We start from the raw sequence: 13,741 nt of genomic DNA on the forward strand, positions 1-13,741 counted from the left end.
AAGAACTAACTACGTAATGGGAAGATATCGGAGCTGGGCCCAAAATGTGCACAAGAAACTTAAAGATGGGAAGGAATGGGAAAAAGAAAGTAGAATGGAAAGGAGAAGGGGAAAAACAGGAAGGATAATGAAACAGCTTAGTTTCTTGTGTGTGTGTGTGTGTGTGTGTGTTGGTTGGGAAAAGCATTTATTTATGTCAATTATTGTCTTAAGGGGAAGGACTGGTGGCATTCTTGTTTGGGCTTGGTGATTAACTAAGAAAAATAGTGGATCAAAGGGGATGTGAGTTCTCTCTGTAGTATAAACCTAAGACATCTTTCAGATTTAAGTCATGAGGAGATGTAGCAAGTCAGGAATTTCTGTTGCCTCTGATGTAATTGATGGTGTGTGGGACCAGAATTGTCAGGAGAAAGATGAGCCATAGGAAGTTAGACTTTAGAAGTCATCCTCTGATCCCACTTTTCAGTGTTCTGAAGAAATGGGTTTTTAACATTATAGGAAGTAAGATATTAAAATAATGGACTGCTAAGAGCCAAGTATATGATGCATGGCATTTTTGGTCGAAAGGTGATGCCAGCTAGCCATTGAGATGATATGATTATGTTAAGATTTGCATTCATATGGATATTGGACCCCTGCTGTTCACCTAGGCCGGCTACGGGACTCCTGGAGAGTTCCCATTGGTTGGGGAAGTACAGTAGGAGGGAGTTCCGGGGGAGGAGCTGTCTCTGCGGGTTGGGAGGAGGCCGCGTGGGTGGAAAAAATCTTCCCAGGCGGTACCAGACATTGGCGGCAGTTTCAAAAAATAAACTTTGTTCCTGCTTGAGTGGCTCGGGATTTTGTGCCCAGCCAGACTGCGGCAACTGGTGGCCCGCACGGGGAACGCCTGAAGCTTGGAGGTGAGTAAAATTGCTCGCCCCTGAGGGAAGGCAACAAAATGGGTGACCATTTCAAAAAACAATGTGTTCTCGTTTTGATTTATCTTGTTTTTGTTTCAAGCTGCCTATCCCTAGAATTTTCTCAGGCAAACTGGGAAAAAATGGTTGGCTCAAGGTTTGAAGTTGTTCGGCCCTGAGAAAGAGAAAATTGATACAACTATTCTTTGTTCGGTTTTTGTTTCATTCTGTTTCGGTTTTGTTTTATGCTATCTTATTGGGTTGCGTTACCTTTATAGTAGATTAGAAACTAGTAAAAAACAAACCGAAAGACTGTTAAGTAAATTGTTAGAGGTCCAGACTATGGTAGAAAACATGTTAGGTCAAGCGAAAGAGAAGGTCTCTCAAGCTAGTCAGACAGAGGAAGATTTGAAGAAAGAAAGCTTAGAGGAAAAACAACCATCAGGCGGGGAATTACAACAGGAGGCTGCTACTAACCCCATTCTATCACCAGAGGGCGTAATTCAACCAACAGCTCCATCTACAGCTGAGCGGCCCTCAACTCCCGTAGTTGATGGACGGAATCCTGAGGCAGGACCCCAAAGATTAGCATGCCCTGTACTTGAGCAGGCAGGAGGGCAACGAATTCACCGTGCTTTAGATTTCAAAACAGTGAAGCAATTAAAGGAGGCTGTAACAGCCTACAGGCCACAAGCACCCTTCACTGTGAGCATGGTCGAATCCATTACCAACTTAGACATGACGCCAGCAGATTGGGCTAACATGTGTCGATCTGTGCTAAATGGAGGACAATATTTGTTATGGAAGGTTGCCAATGAGGAATTTTGCATGGAGAAAGCTAGGCGAAATGCAGCAGCTGGTTACCCTCAAAGAAATCTAGATATGTTATTAGGAAAAGGACCTTATGAGGGTCAACGGCAACAAATTGAATATGATCCTGGCGTATACGCACAAATTGCTGCAGACGCAGTTAAGGCATGGAAAACTTTACAGGGGCATGGAGATTTACAAGGACAATTATCTAAGGTAATACAAGGAGCTAATGAACCTTATGCTGAATTTGTAGATAGGCTTATTCAGACAGCATCTAGAGTATTTGGAGATACAGAACAGGCAATGCCATTTATAAAACAACTGGCTTATGACCAAGCAAATCGTTGCTGCAGAGAGGTCATCAGACCATGGAAACATGAAGATTTAAACACATATATTAAATTATGTAGAGACATTAATGAACAAGGGCAAGTCTTAGCAGCAGTACAACAGGCTTTAGATGCCAGGCCAAAAACATGCTATAATTGTGATCAAACAGGACATTTTAAAAGGAGTTGCCCCATAGGAGGAGGGTTTAACAAGGCTAGGTATCAAAGGAATAGAATACCGGGTATTTGCCCACGATGCCGTAGAGGGAAACATTGGGCTAATGAATGCCGTTCTCAAACCACCATAGAAGGTATTCCGTTATCAAAAAACAGACAAGGACCAAGTGTTTACCCACGATATTGTGGAGAAAGACATCAGGCTCCATTGCCAAAAAACGGACTGGAGGGCCCAATGCTCCGGGGCCCAAAACCACAAATATACGGGGCAATGGAGGAACCCAGCAGCACCATCAAGGTAGTGCCCAGGATGCATTATCCATTAAATCCCTCATCAGACAAACTAGAGGGAGCACAGGGTTGGACATCTGCGCCTCTGCCAGAGCAGTACTAACTCCAGAGATGGGAGTTCAAATCATTCCCACAGGAGTAAAAGGACCTCTTCCGCAAGGAACAGTAGGCTTATTATTGGGACGCAGTTCTTCAACACTAAAAGGACTTATGATAAGTCCTGGGGTAATTGATCCCGATTATGAGGGTGAAATAAAAATTATAGCTAGTTCTCCAAGAGGTATATCAGTAATTTCACCAGGAGATAGAATAGCACAGTTATTAATAATACCCAGCCTACATGATAAATTTTCCAGTCGTACTATAGAAAGAGGTTCCAAGGGATTAGGCTCCACAGGTGTAGATTGGGCTATGCTGTCTTTAAATCTAGATTCTCGCCCCATGCTAAAACTAAATATTCAAGGACATGACTTTATTGGGCTACTGGACACAGGTGCTGACCTTAGCATAATATCTCGTCAAGAATGGCCAAAACACTGGCCATTACAACAAGCCACTCAAACGCTTCGAGGCCTAGGAGTGGCAACTAATCCCCATAGAAGTGCAATGGTATTAGATTGGAAGGATCCTGAAGGATGTGAAGGAACTATACAGCCCTATGTATTGGATCATCTTCCTATAAATTTATGGGGATGCGATGTCCTAGATCAATTAGGTTTGACATTAACAAATAACATCAATCCTAATGTGCCCACTACTAGGGCTAGACAAGGCTTTAGGAAAGAAGAAAGACTAAGAGAACAAGAACAAGGTATGACAGCACCAATTCAAATAGATCAAGAAACAAATAGACATGGATTGGGTTTTCAGAAAGGGCCACTGATACAATCAAAATTACTTGGAAATCAGAAAGACCAGTGTGGGTTCCTCAGTGGCCCCTGACTAAAGAAAAGATACAAATAGCCCATGACCTGGTCAAACAACAATTAGCGGAGGGACATATACAACCTTCCGTAATGGACAAAATCTCGTATGTCATTTCAGTGAAAGTTTTTTTATTTGGAATTAAAGTAAGGTGGGATTGCTCCTTCAGTTATCTAGAATTTGGAATATATGAGGTCAATAATAATTCCCTGGCTTTTATAATCAAGACCAAATCTCATTTTCTCTACTTATGCTTGGACCCAAAGGGCCTCCAAGTTACAAAATCAAAGAGAATATTTTAGTATTCATATCATTTGCCATTCATCTCCAGATCTAGATATAAAAATAATTCTCATAGCAAAGGATGATAATCAGCATTCATCATTTCTAGGGTAAAATTATGAGGATGGAAGAAAACCATGAGGAGTAATAAAGATCATACTTCTTCTTCTTAAATAATTATGAAGCCTCTGTTGTGTACATAACCATGATGTAGATACTAAATTGTCTTTGTAGCATCTTTTTGGACAAAATTATAACCTTAAAAACCTAGATTTGGAAGGAACTATTCATCAAATTGCAAGTTAAGAGGTCTGGGAGGAGAAATCACACCTAATGTAAGCAGTAAAGGAACACAAGAAGACAAATTAAAGAGAAAGCATGGAATTTGGGGATTACACAGAGGGGAGCAAGAAATGAAAGGGACTTCATGCTGGCAGGGAAATCACATTTGCCAAAACCCCCAGGTGCTCCAGTGAATAATACTCTGAAAGCACAAATCATTATAATAACTGCATTAGGCTAATAACATAGCAACCTCCTATTTGGGTAAAATACTTGGATGTAGATAGTAAATTCTTAGATATAGGGAAACATTTTATTTAATTAGTGGAAGTTTGATTATCTCTGGATGTGTTCCATTAGTGTACCTTGGTTATTTGAGTGTATCCATTATCAGGAGTTTGGCTTAACGAGTCCATTTATTGAGCTCCACCGAGATGTTTTTCTGCTTAACTCCTTGTGGCTGAGTGTTGTGGGGCTGGGTCTTAATGGTTTTCAGGTTTCTTTGCATGCACATTAGTGGCTTGTTAGAGCAGTTCTAGCAGGGGAGCATTTCCATATAAGGGTGCCTTAGCCCTCAGTTAGCAGGAGGTGGGAAATCAGACAGAGATGCCTTCCAGAGCTGAGGGGGCCTCTTGGCATTTCCCTGGCAGCCATATGCTTATCATCAGCCAGAACCCAGGCACTCATTAGGCTCTTGATGAAAAGCATCCCAAAGAAAATGCCAGCAAATTGTGCCACTGTGCTGGCAGGAAATTAAAACTGCTCAGAGCAAGTGGAGCCAAGAGAGCTGTTGAAATGAAAGGTAACATCAAGGGTGTGATCACTGACTCACATAGTCGTTCAGGATTCAGGATGCAGCTTTCTGCTTCACTGGGGAAAGCACGAGGCCTTCGTCTGTCAGCTGGAGTCGGTTCCACAACAGGGCTGAGACAGGCAGGGAGGTGGATTCTGTGAATTAAGCTTTGTTGTGCTTGGATAAACGCTAGGGGTTTGGGTTGTTTTCTTTCCCCTAAAGGAATATCTCCCAGAAAACAAGAAAAGTTTTTGTTTTTCCAACTCCGAACACTTAAAGACCAAATTAAGTTAAAGAAAGATTCTAAAAGCACTACATGGTGGTAGTCAGACAGAATGGAGCAGGGCAGAAGGAAGCTCAGAACCCATGAATCTAGCAAGGGACAAGTGGAGGGACACTGTAATTCCCGAAGGGTATTTTGTGAGTGTTGTTACTTTAATGCTGAGGTTAAAATAGTTAACAGAATAAGAACAACTGGTAGCACTAACATGCAAGCAAAGGCCCATAACTTTCCCCTGAACTGAGTGTGGTAGGCAGAGTAGTGAACCCCCAAAGATTTACAGGTTCCTTGGAGCCTATAATATGCAAAGGGGAAATAAGGTTGCTAAAATGCTGACTTTACTAGAGGAGATTATCCTGGATTTTCCCATTAGGCCTACTAAAATAACAGAGGTTCTTAAATATGAAAAAGGAAGACAGACATAGAAGTCAGAGTAATATGAAGAGGACTCAGTTAATCACTGCTGGTTTTGAATCCATAGGAAAAGGACTGCAAGCCAGGGAAATGGGCAGTCTCTAGAAGTTGGAAAAGTCAAGGAAATTGATTCTCCTCTTGGACTTCTAGAAAGTAGTACAGCCCTGCTGATACCTGGAGCCCAGGAGAATCATGTTGAACTTCTGACCTTCAGAACAACAGATAATAAACTTTTATTACTGAGGTTACTAAGTTTGTGGTAATTAACAGAAGCATCAATAGAAAATGAATACTTTGATATGTAGTAAAATGTATCTGGTGTTCTAATGTGATTCATTTATAATACTTGGGGTGGGGGAAAGTAAGGCAAGAATAGAGAAGATCTCAAAGGCACATTTACATGTTAGAACTATAAGGCAGATTGCATTATTCTACTTCATCTTGAAAATAGTCTTTAAAGGCTGCATCATCATTTCTAATCTATAGATTAGGATTTTTTTAAAAAAAGTAAGACAAACTAGACATGGGGTTGCATGTCTATAATCCCCACAACTTTTGAGTCTGATGCAGGATTGCAAGTTTAAGGCCAGCCTCAGCAATTTAGCGAGGCCTTAAGCAACTTAGCAAGACCCTGTCTTAAAATAAAGAAGTCTGGGGATATAGCTCAGTAGTACAGCTCCCCTGGGTTCAATCCTTATTCCCCCAAAACTAACATAAATAATGTGTAAGACAAAAAATATTCTTAAGGGGCAGGGGTTGTGGCTCAGCAGGAAAGCGCTTGCCTCACAAATTTGAGGCACTGGGTTTGATCCTCAGCACCACATAAAAATAAAAAAACAAAATAAAGGTATTGTGTCCAAGACTATATATATATATATATATATATATATATATATATATATATATATATATATATTCTTCAATTAAAACCCTTCAGTGGTTCCCCATCTTATCTATACCAAAATTCAAGCTATGACCCTAACCTATAAATCTCTACATCAGTAAGGACCTTGTTAGAAAAGCAACACTCACACCCTACTACAGACATTTTCAAACTGAATCTCTGAAGATAGGACTCAGGAATCTGTGTTTTAACTTGTATTCTAAGGATTTTTTTTTTTTTTTTTTTTTGGTGAGAACTGGGTGGTTGGGGGTTGGTACTGAACCCAGGGCTTCACACCAGGTGGGCAAGCACTCTACTACTGAGCTACATGCCTAACCCTCCAAGTGATTCTTACACACCCTAAAAGTTTGAAAACTCTATATAGAGGCATACCACTGTCATCCTTGCCTGTCATACTGCAACCACACAGGACTTCTTCATTTCTTGAACATGGCAAGTTTGCTCATTTTTCAGGCTTTTGTATTATCTGTTATCTCTACCTATTTAGTCTTCACTTAGAAACTTGTCTGTTGGCTCATGCTATTCAGGTTCTTGACTTTTTCCTGATCATGAACACACAAGAATTTAAATAAACAGTGCTCATGCAACTGGTCCCCATTATTTCAGCATTACCTATGTTTATGATTTAAGAAAAAGAATCAGTCATGAATAGAAAGCTAAAGATGATAACAAAATGGACATGAATTATTAACTATGTAGATAGCTTATATGTAAGTTTTGCTGTAAGTTTTTTTCATTTGTGATCACAATACTTTTTTATTTCTTAAAAATTGTGATATTGGGATATTACCTTTGGGAAAACTTTTAGTGCCAGTAAACGTGGTAATTTTTCTATCTCATGATGTTACATATACAATTCATTCAAAATCTTTGAAGGGAGTCCTTGATTAGCAAGTACTACTGCCAGCATATACTTTACACATTAGCAAGTCATTGGCTGACCAAAGTACTGTGCTTTTCCAATTTCTAAAGTCTGCCATTTTTACAATGGATTCTATTGTATTTTATAAGTCTTTTGATAAGGTCTTTAAGGTTGATGGTTTTTCTCTTTTATAATTTAGCTTCAGTAGATTGTTTTTATAGCAAAAACATAAAGGACTATCAAAGTTTTATTTTATTGAAAATCAATAGTTTACTCAGATGAGCATTTAACATTTTTTATCTTTCACAATAATAAGTTCCTACTGCAATTAATAAACTGCAGACTGTCAGTGGTGTTTCTTAATCTCTTAACATTCCAGGATGGGCAGTTCCCTTCAGTAGATGACTTTCTCTCAACCCCTAGAACCTCAGAATTCTCTGCATCCAGCCAGCAGATAGGAGAAGTAAAGAAGGATGGACTGCAACCTAAATTTCAGATTTGGAAGTGATGTCACTTTTGCTTATACTGCCTTGGTGAGGATATGTCACAAGGCCACAGTTATATGAAGGTCAGATGGAAATTTTGTCCCTGGGTAGGCAGCCATTCCCAGGGACAAAATAACCCTGCAAAAGAGGACTACAAAATCTATGGGCAGTCAGCTGTTTGCACTACAGAAACGCATGTTATTTATTTTAGCACTGTGCTTTACTGGAACTGCCAATCAAATGTAATGCACAATCACAGCAAATATAGTTACCACATGTGTTTTGAACTCTTTTAACCATGCCTTTATTATATACTCTCTTAGCACTTATTATTTCCTCATTTAGAAATTCTCATTATTCCTATAATTATTTGTTCAACTACATTGTAAGCTTCTTATGGGTATGACCATGGTTACCTCATAAAATTGTATCATTTACCTACCACAGTGCCTCACATACAGTCATCCTAATAAATTATTTTTAATAAATGAATAAAGATACTAAATTTGTGTTGCAGCACATTGTCCCTTAAGATATGTGCTCTTTTTAAGCTACCTCCAATCATTTTTTGGACAAGTGGTTTAATGAATAAATCAAGCTGAAATTAAGATTCTTTGTTCTTTTTTCTTTTCATTAAGGCCATGATGCCATTGTCACACTCCTGAAGCATTATAAGAGACCCCAGGATGAACTGCCCTGTAATGAATATTCTCAGCCTGGAGGAGGTACCATCATTTTTATTCAAGTTTCATTGCTGTACAAACCGTGCCTAAAGGCAAACCTGTGTTTCTATTATTATCATTCTGGGGATAGTGGGAGAGCATAGACTTTGTCAGATTAACCTTATTTTCAGAAAAAAAAAATTTGTCTATGTGAGAATGAATTTAAAGAAGCTTCCATTTGGAACTTTGAATAAGGCAAAGGGGAGAAGGGTGGGGAGGTGGTATGGGGCTAGGAAAGATGGAGGAATGAGATGGACATTATTACCCTACATACATGTATGTTTGTGCTAATGGTGTGACTCTACTTTGTATACAACCAGAGAAATGAAAAATTGTTCTCAATTTATGTACAATGAATTGAAGTGCATTCTGCGGTCATGTATAATTAATTAGAGCAAATTTTAAAAAGAAAAAAAAGGAAGAAGAAGCAGCAGTTTCCATTTAGGCTTTTTTCTAACTCTCATTAATCCACAGTTTCTCCAAGTTTACCTGGACTGGATGTATATGAGGCTTGGACAAGAGTAGTAAGGCCTGGGTAAGCTGAGAAGGGTCATTTTCCATTTCAGTTACCTATTACGGCAGGGCAGAGAATACTCATAGCCAGACACAAATTAAATCTGCTGGAGTCTGCTACAAATTGGATTTCTTTTTAATCTTTTTATGCGCTTTCTAAATAAACACTTGTAGTACAGTTTCAGTATCCAGAGAATAGATTTGGGCCTTAGGCTATAGTTTTTCTTGGTTTCATCACCTGTTTCTTTTTATAATGTTGAACTTTTATGTAGAAAAAAATGATTGCTACTTTCAACTCTATTATATAATTTGATTTCTAGATGGCTCCTATGTGTCTGTTCCATCCCCATTGGGGAAGATTAAAAGCATGACAAAAGGTACTTGTAAATGGGAAAACTCTTATATTTTATTACTCAGGATAATTATTGCCTAAATATGATAACATTCTAGTTTGTTTAACATATTATGAATAATGACTATTTTATAAGCATAAGAAATATTATCAACAGATCATCCTTCTCATAATTAACCTTATCTTTTATGCCTTTTCAGTTCATTAAGATATAACAGAGAACATTTTATGAGTTTTAAAGTGCATCAATTCTCATAATGCTTTGTGAATATTTGTATTTTTTAATAAAATATAAATTACAAATACTAATATTTACTTTAGAAGAATTGGGAATGGATGTACCTTAGGGAAAATTAGCAAAAGCATAATTCTTTTCCAAAAATAAGTAATAATTTGGGAACTTTTTTTGAATGTTTGCTATAAACCAAAATTAATTCCACTGGACCAGAAGGGTATAAAATATTATTACATTATAAATTTATGTTTAACTATTTGGAATATGCAGTCTTTTAAAAATATTTTTTAGTTTTGGGTATTTCTTTAGATACTTGAAGTGCTTGTTTTCTGTCATTTAATTTGCATCCTTTTGAGTTTTAGTTTATTGATATTTAACTTAACCTATTGATAGCGGGTTGAAAGGATTGACGAGATAAGAACTTTATCACAATGTTACATAAACTGTACCCCAGGGATGCCATATCCTGTGTGTGTGTGTGTGTGTGTGTGTGTGTGTGTGTAGTACATATTCACATGTGTGCTTTTAAATCTTAAAAAGTATAATGACAATTTCTGTTTGCAGAGAAAGCTGATGTTCTCCTCCTAAGGGCTGGATTGCCTTCACATTTCCATCTTCAACTCTCAGAAATTGAGTTCCATGAGATTATTGGCTCAGGTAACCTAAGAAACTATAGTTCTACTTTAATTAAAATGAGCTCAAGATAATATGTACTTATTTATTTATTTTAAACAATTTTAGGATCTTTTGGGAAAGTATATAAAGGACGATGCAGAAATAAAATAGTGGCTATAAAACGGTAAGCAAATGAAAAAAATTACCATCTAGGTAGAGTGGTGAGCTTTGACAACTATATACACAGCAAACCTCTTGTTGGATTCATTAATTGATGAGAATTTCCTCTTGCTGCCATTTCTAGTTATCGGGCCAACACTTACTGCTCCAAATCAGATGTGGATATGTTTTGCAGAGAGGTGTCTATTCTCTGCCAGCTCAATCATCCCTGTGTAATTCAGTTTGTGGGTGCTTGCTTGAATGATCCCAGCCAATTTGCCATCGTCACTCAGTACATATCAGGAGGTTCTCTGTTTTCCCTCCTTCATGAGCAAAAGAGGTATGAGTCTCTTGTTCTGCCTTATACTTGAACATGGCATTCAACATGGCATTGAAATTTTCCTGAGGCATTTCTGAGGCTTTCTGATTGCATGAACCTTCACCTTTGGAAACCTCTGAATACTAGTGAGTGTGCATTAAATATGGCTAATAATTTATGACTAATTATTGTATTTCAAGGAATAGAAATATTTCTGTGACTTATTAATAGGAATTCAGTTGAAGGTAACAAATTCAAGGAATTTAAATTGGCAACTGAAACATTATTACGCTATTTGACATACCAATAAAGCAGATATATGTAAACTCAGAAGAAAATAATTACCAAGATCACCATATAAGGAAGTTTTAAAAAGAAATGATCTTGCACAAGCCTAATTTGAATTTATTTCCTAGATCTATACATACAGTAATTAGAATGTGGTTTTGTACAGTTATTAAAAATAGATCTTAACATTATTACAAATAATTTAAATATATTGCAAATAAATTAGAAATTCAAGTACAATATTTTAAATGAAACGTATTGTATACCTGAGTTGACCTATAATTAAGCATTTTCTGAGGTAGAAAGATTTGTTAAACTTTTTCATATAACCTTCAATTAATTAAAAACAGACTAAAATTACACAGAAAAAACCAAAACATATATACCTTGATTTCTTTTAAAAGATATGGCATTGGTTTTGACTTTTTTTCCTTCCACTGAATCTATTTTTAAATTTTAGGATTCTTGATTTGCAGTCTAAATTAATTATTGCAGTAGATGTTGCCAAAGGTATGGAATACCTTCACAACCTGACACAGCCAATTATACACCGTGACTTGAACAGGTATTTTTTTTTTCCTAATAATGAACTTAGAATTGTCTGACTGACTAGTAGCCTAAGATAGATTCAATAAAGATACATTTTAGATTTACTGCAGATGAGTATTTTCTCCCTACTCTGTGAACAAGGAATTGGGCTATCATAAGCCCAGGCAATAGAAAGTTTTGTCTTCAACCAAAATAGAAGGCTATATAAAAGTGCTTCTCAGGCATCTTCCAAATCTAGAAAGAATTTCCAGAAAGAGTGCTGCTTGTAAGATGTGCCAACAAACTATAATCATGTGCCTCATGACAGTGTATTCATGAGAGTGGAGCCAAGGTCCCATAAAATTATAATGGAGCTGAAAAATTATTATAACTCAGTGACATTGCAGCCATGGTAAAGTGGTGCACCATGTTACTCAGGTTTGTGGCAGTACTGATGTGAAAAACCTATAATATTGCAAGTATAAAAAAGTATAGCACAATTATCATTTTGATAATGATAATTTAGCAACTACATTCCTGGTTTAAATACTGGTATTATACTTTTTATTATAATTTTAAACTACCACTTTGACTTATTAAAAAAATTACTGTAAAACAATATGGCATGTTATGCTGGAGCAGACCTCATATATCTCATGTTTACTGCATCTCATGCATCAAGAGACCATATTTAGTGATTGACTTATATCATCTAGGTTCGTATAAGTACACTCTGTGATGTTTGCCCAATGACAAAATCACCCCTAAAAATCCATTTCTCAGAACATATCCTCATTCTTAAGCAAACACATGATTGTACTTTCCAGGTAAGGAAGATCAGATCAAGAATTAAGCTCATTGACTCCTAAAGACTGTCACGTCTCATACAAAGTCACTTGTTAGAGGAGGACCCTATTTGAAGTAATACTTTGTGCTACTATTTTGGAATTAGTGAATTCAGCCAAACTAGAGCAGGTTGTTTACCTAGTTTTCATGTGAAGAGGCTTTCATGAGAAATAGAGACTTGAAACAAAGGTAGAATCAAAGTGCCCCCATGGTGGAAACTCAGGGGATTTCAAAAAGTTTTCTTGGGCTGGGGATGTGGCTCAAGCTGTAGCGCGCTCGCCTGGCATGTGTGCGGCTCAGGTTCGATCCCCAGCACCACATACAAAACAAAGATGCTGTGTCTGCCGAAAAATTAAAAAATAAATATTAAATATTCTCTCTCTCTCTCTCTAAAAAAAAAGTTTTCTTAAATAATGAATCCTTTCTCCAAGCAAAGTCTTACACAAAAGGCCAATATACAAAATGTGACACCTCCCCTTTTAAGTAGGAAGTGCCCTGGGTCATGTCTGTAGAATCCCAAAGGTACTGTAGAGAAGAGCTGGAAAACCACTGATGCAGTTTATGAAATAAGGCATATTATTCCACAAAATAACTTTGCTTTAATGATTATCAGTAAGGTTCATATGAGTCCTTTATATAGTCTTTTATACAAACCTCACAGTTCTGAAGCTACTAAATATTAATGAATTACTCTACTCAAAAACTATTTGGACATCTATTATGTTTAAAGCCTTTATACAGGGCACAGTAGAACTTACAAAGGGAAACTGCACCAGAATCTACTTTTAAGGATCCTTCACATTCTAAGAGGAAACAAATATTCACCTAAATATATTTTAAGTACCAAATAACAAGTACTATAAAATAGAGAGTGAAATTTTCGATAAAATTTCAGAACAAAGAATGTTACTTACTTCTGAGGAGTTCAGTGTCAGCTCCATGGAATAAGTGACATGTGACCTTGTTCGTAAGGGATGAATAGAATTTGAAAAAGGATCCTAGGTTCACAGGAGACATTTATAAAATAGATTGAGATTAGAAAAGTAAAGGCATACATAGGAACTATGAATAACTTCATCTTAGTACAAAACGTGTTTTTATTATGTATATAATGTATGAAGAGACAATTAGGAAAGAAATATGGAAAAATAAAACAAGAGCACAGAAATCAGTGTGGGCTGGACTAGGGTTTAGACATTGTTCTTTTAGCAAAAGTAGGCACTAAGGATATTTGAGCTGGAAATCACAAATCTGAGGCTACATTATAGAAATAGTAATTAACCTATGGCAAAAGATAACCTTGAAGGTAAAGTCTAGAACCCGCTGAGGAAGTTACTGCAGTATTCTGTGATAAGCAATGAAAAGCAGAATTTCTCTAGTGGCAAGTATAAATGAAAGTAGAAAATTAAATCAGACATGAGAGTGGTAGAAT

The 13,741-nt window shown here is 37.1% G+C and overlaps 1 protein-coding gene across 1 annotated transcript in view; it reads left to right on the forward strand.

Annotated features, from left to right (window-relative positions):
* The window catches only part of Tnni3k (TNNI3 interacting kinase), a 291,075-nt gene that overhangs the window by 115,088 nt on the left and 162,246 nt on the right, over positions 1 to 13,741 (forward strand). The window contains exons 12-17 of the mRNA XM_071617944.1: positions 8,371 to 8,457; positions 9,288 to 9,344; positions 10,119 to 10,211; positions 10,296 to 10,353; positions 10,474 to 10,668; positions 11,396 to 11,500. Coding sequence (XP_071474045.1) covers positions 8,371 to 8,457; positions 9,288 to 9,344; positions 10,119 to 10,211; positions 10,296 to 10,353; positions 10,474 to 10,668; positions 11,396 to 11,500 — 595 coding nt within the window. The remainder of the gene's footprint in view (positions 1 to 8,370; positions 8,458 to 9,287; positions 9,345 to 10,118; positions 10,212 to 10,295; positions 10,354 to 10,473; positions 10,669 to 11,395; positions 11,501 to 13,741) is intronic.

This window comes from Marmota flaviventris, chromosome 10, assembly GCF_047511675.1.
Source record: "Marmota flaviventris isolate mMarFla1 chromosome 10, mMarFla1.hap1, whole genome shotgun sequence".
Classification (NCBI taxonomy): Eukaryota; Metazoa; Chordata; class Mammalia; order Rodentia; family Sciuridae; genus Marmota; species Marmota flaviventris.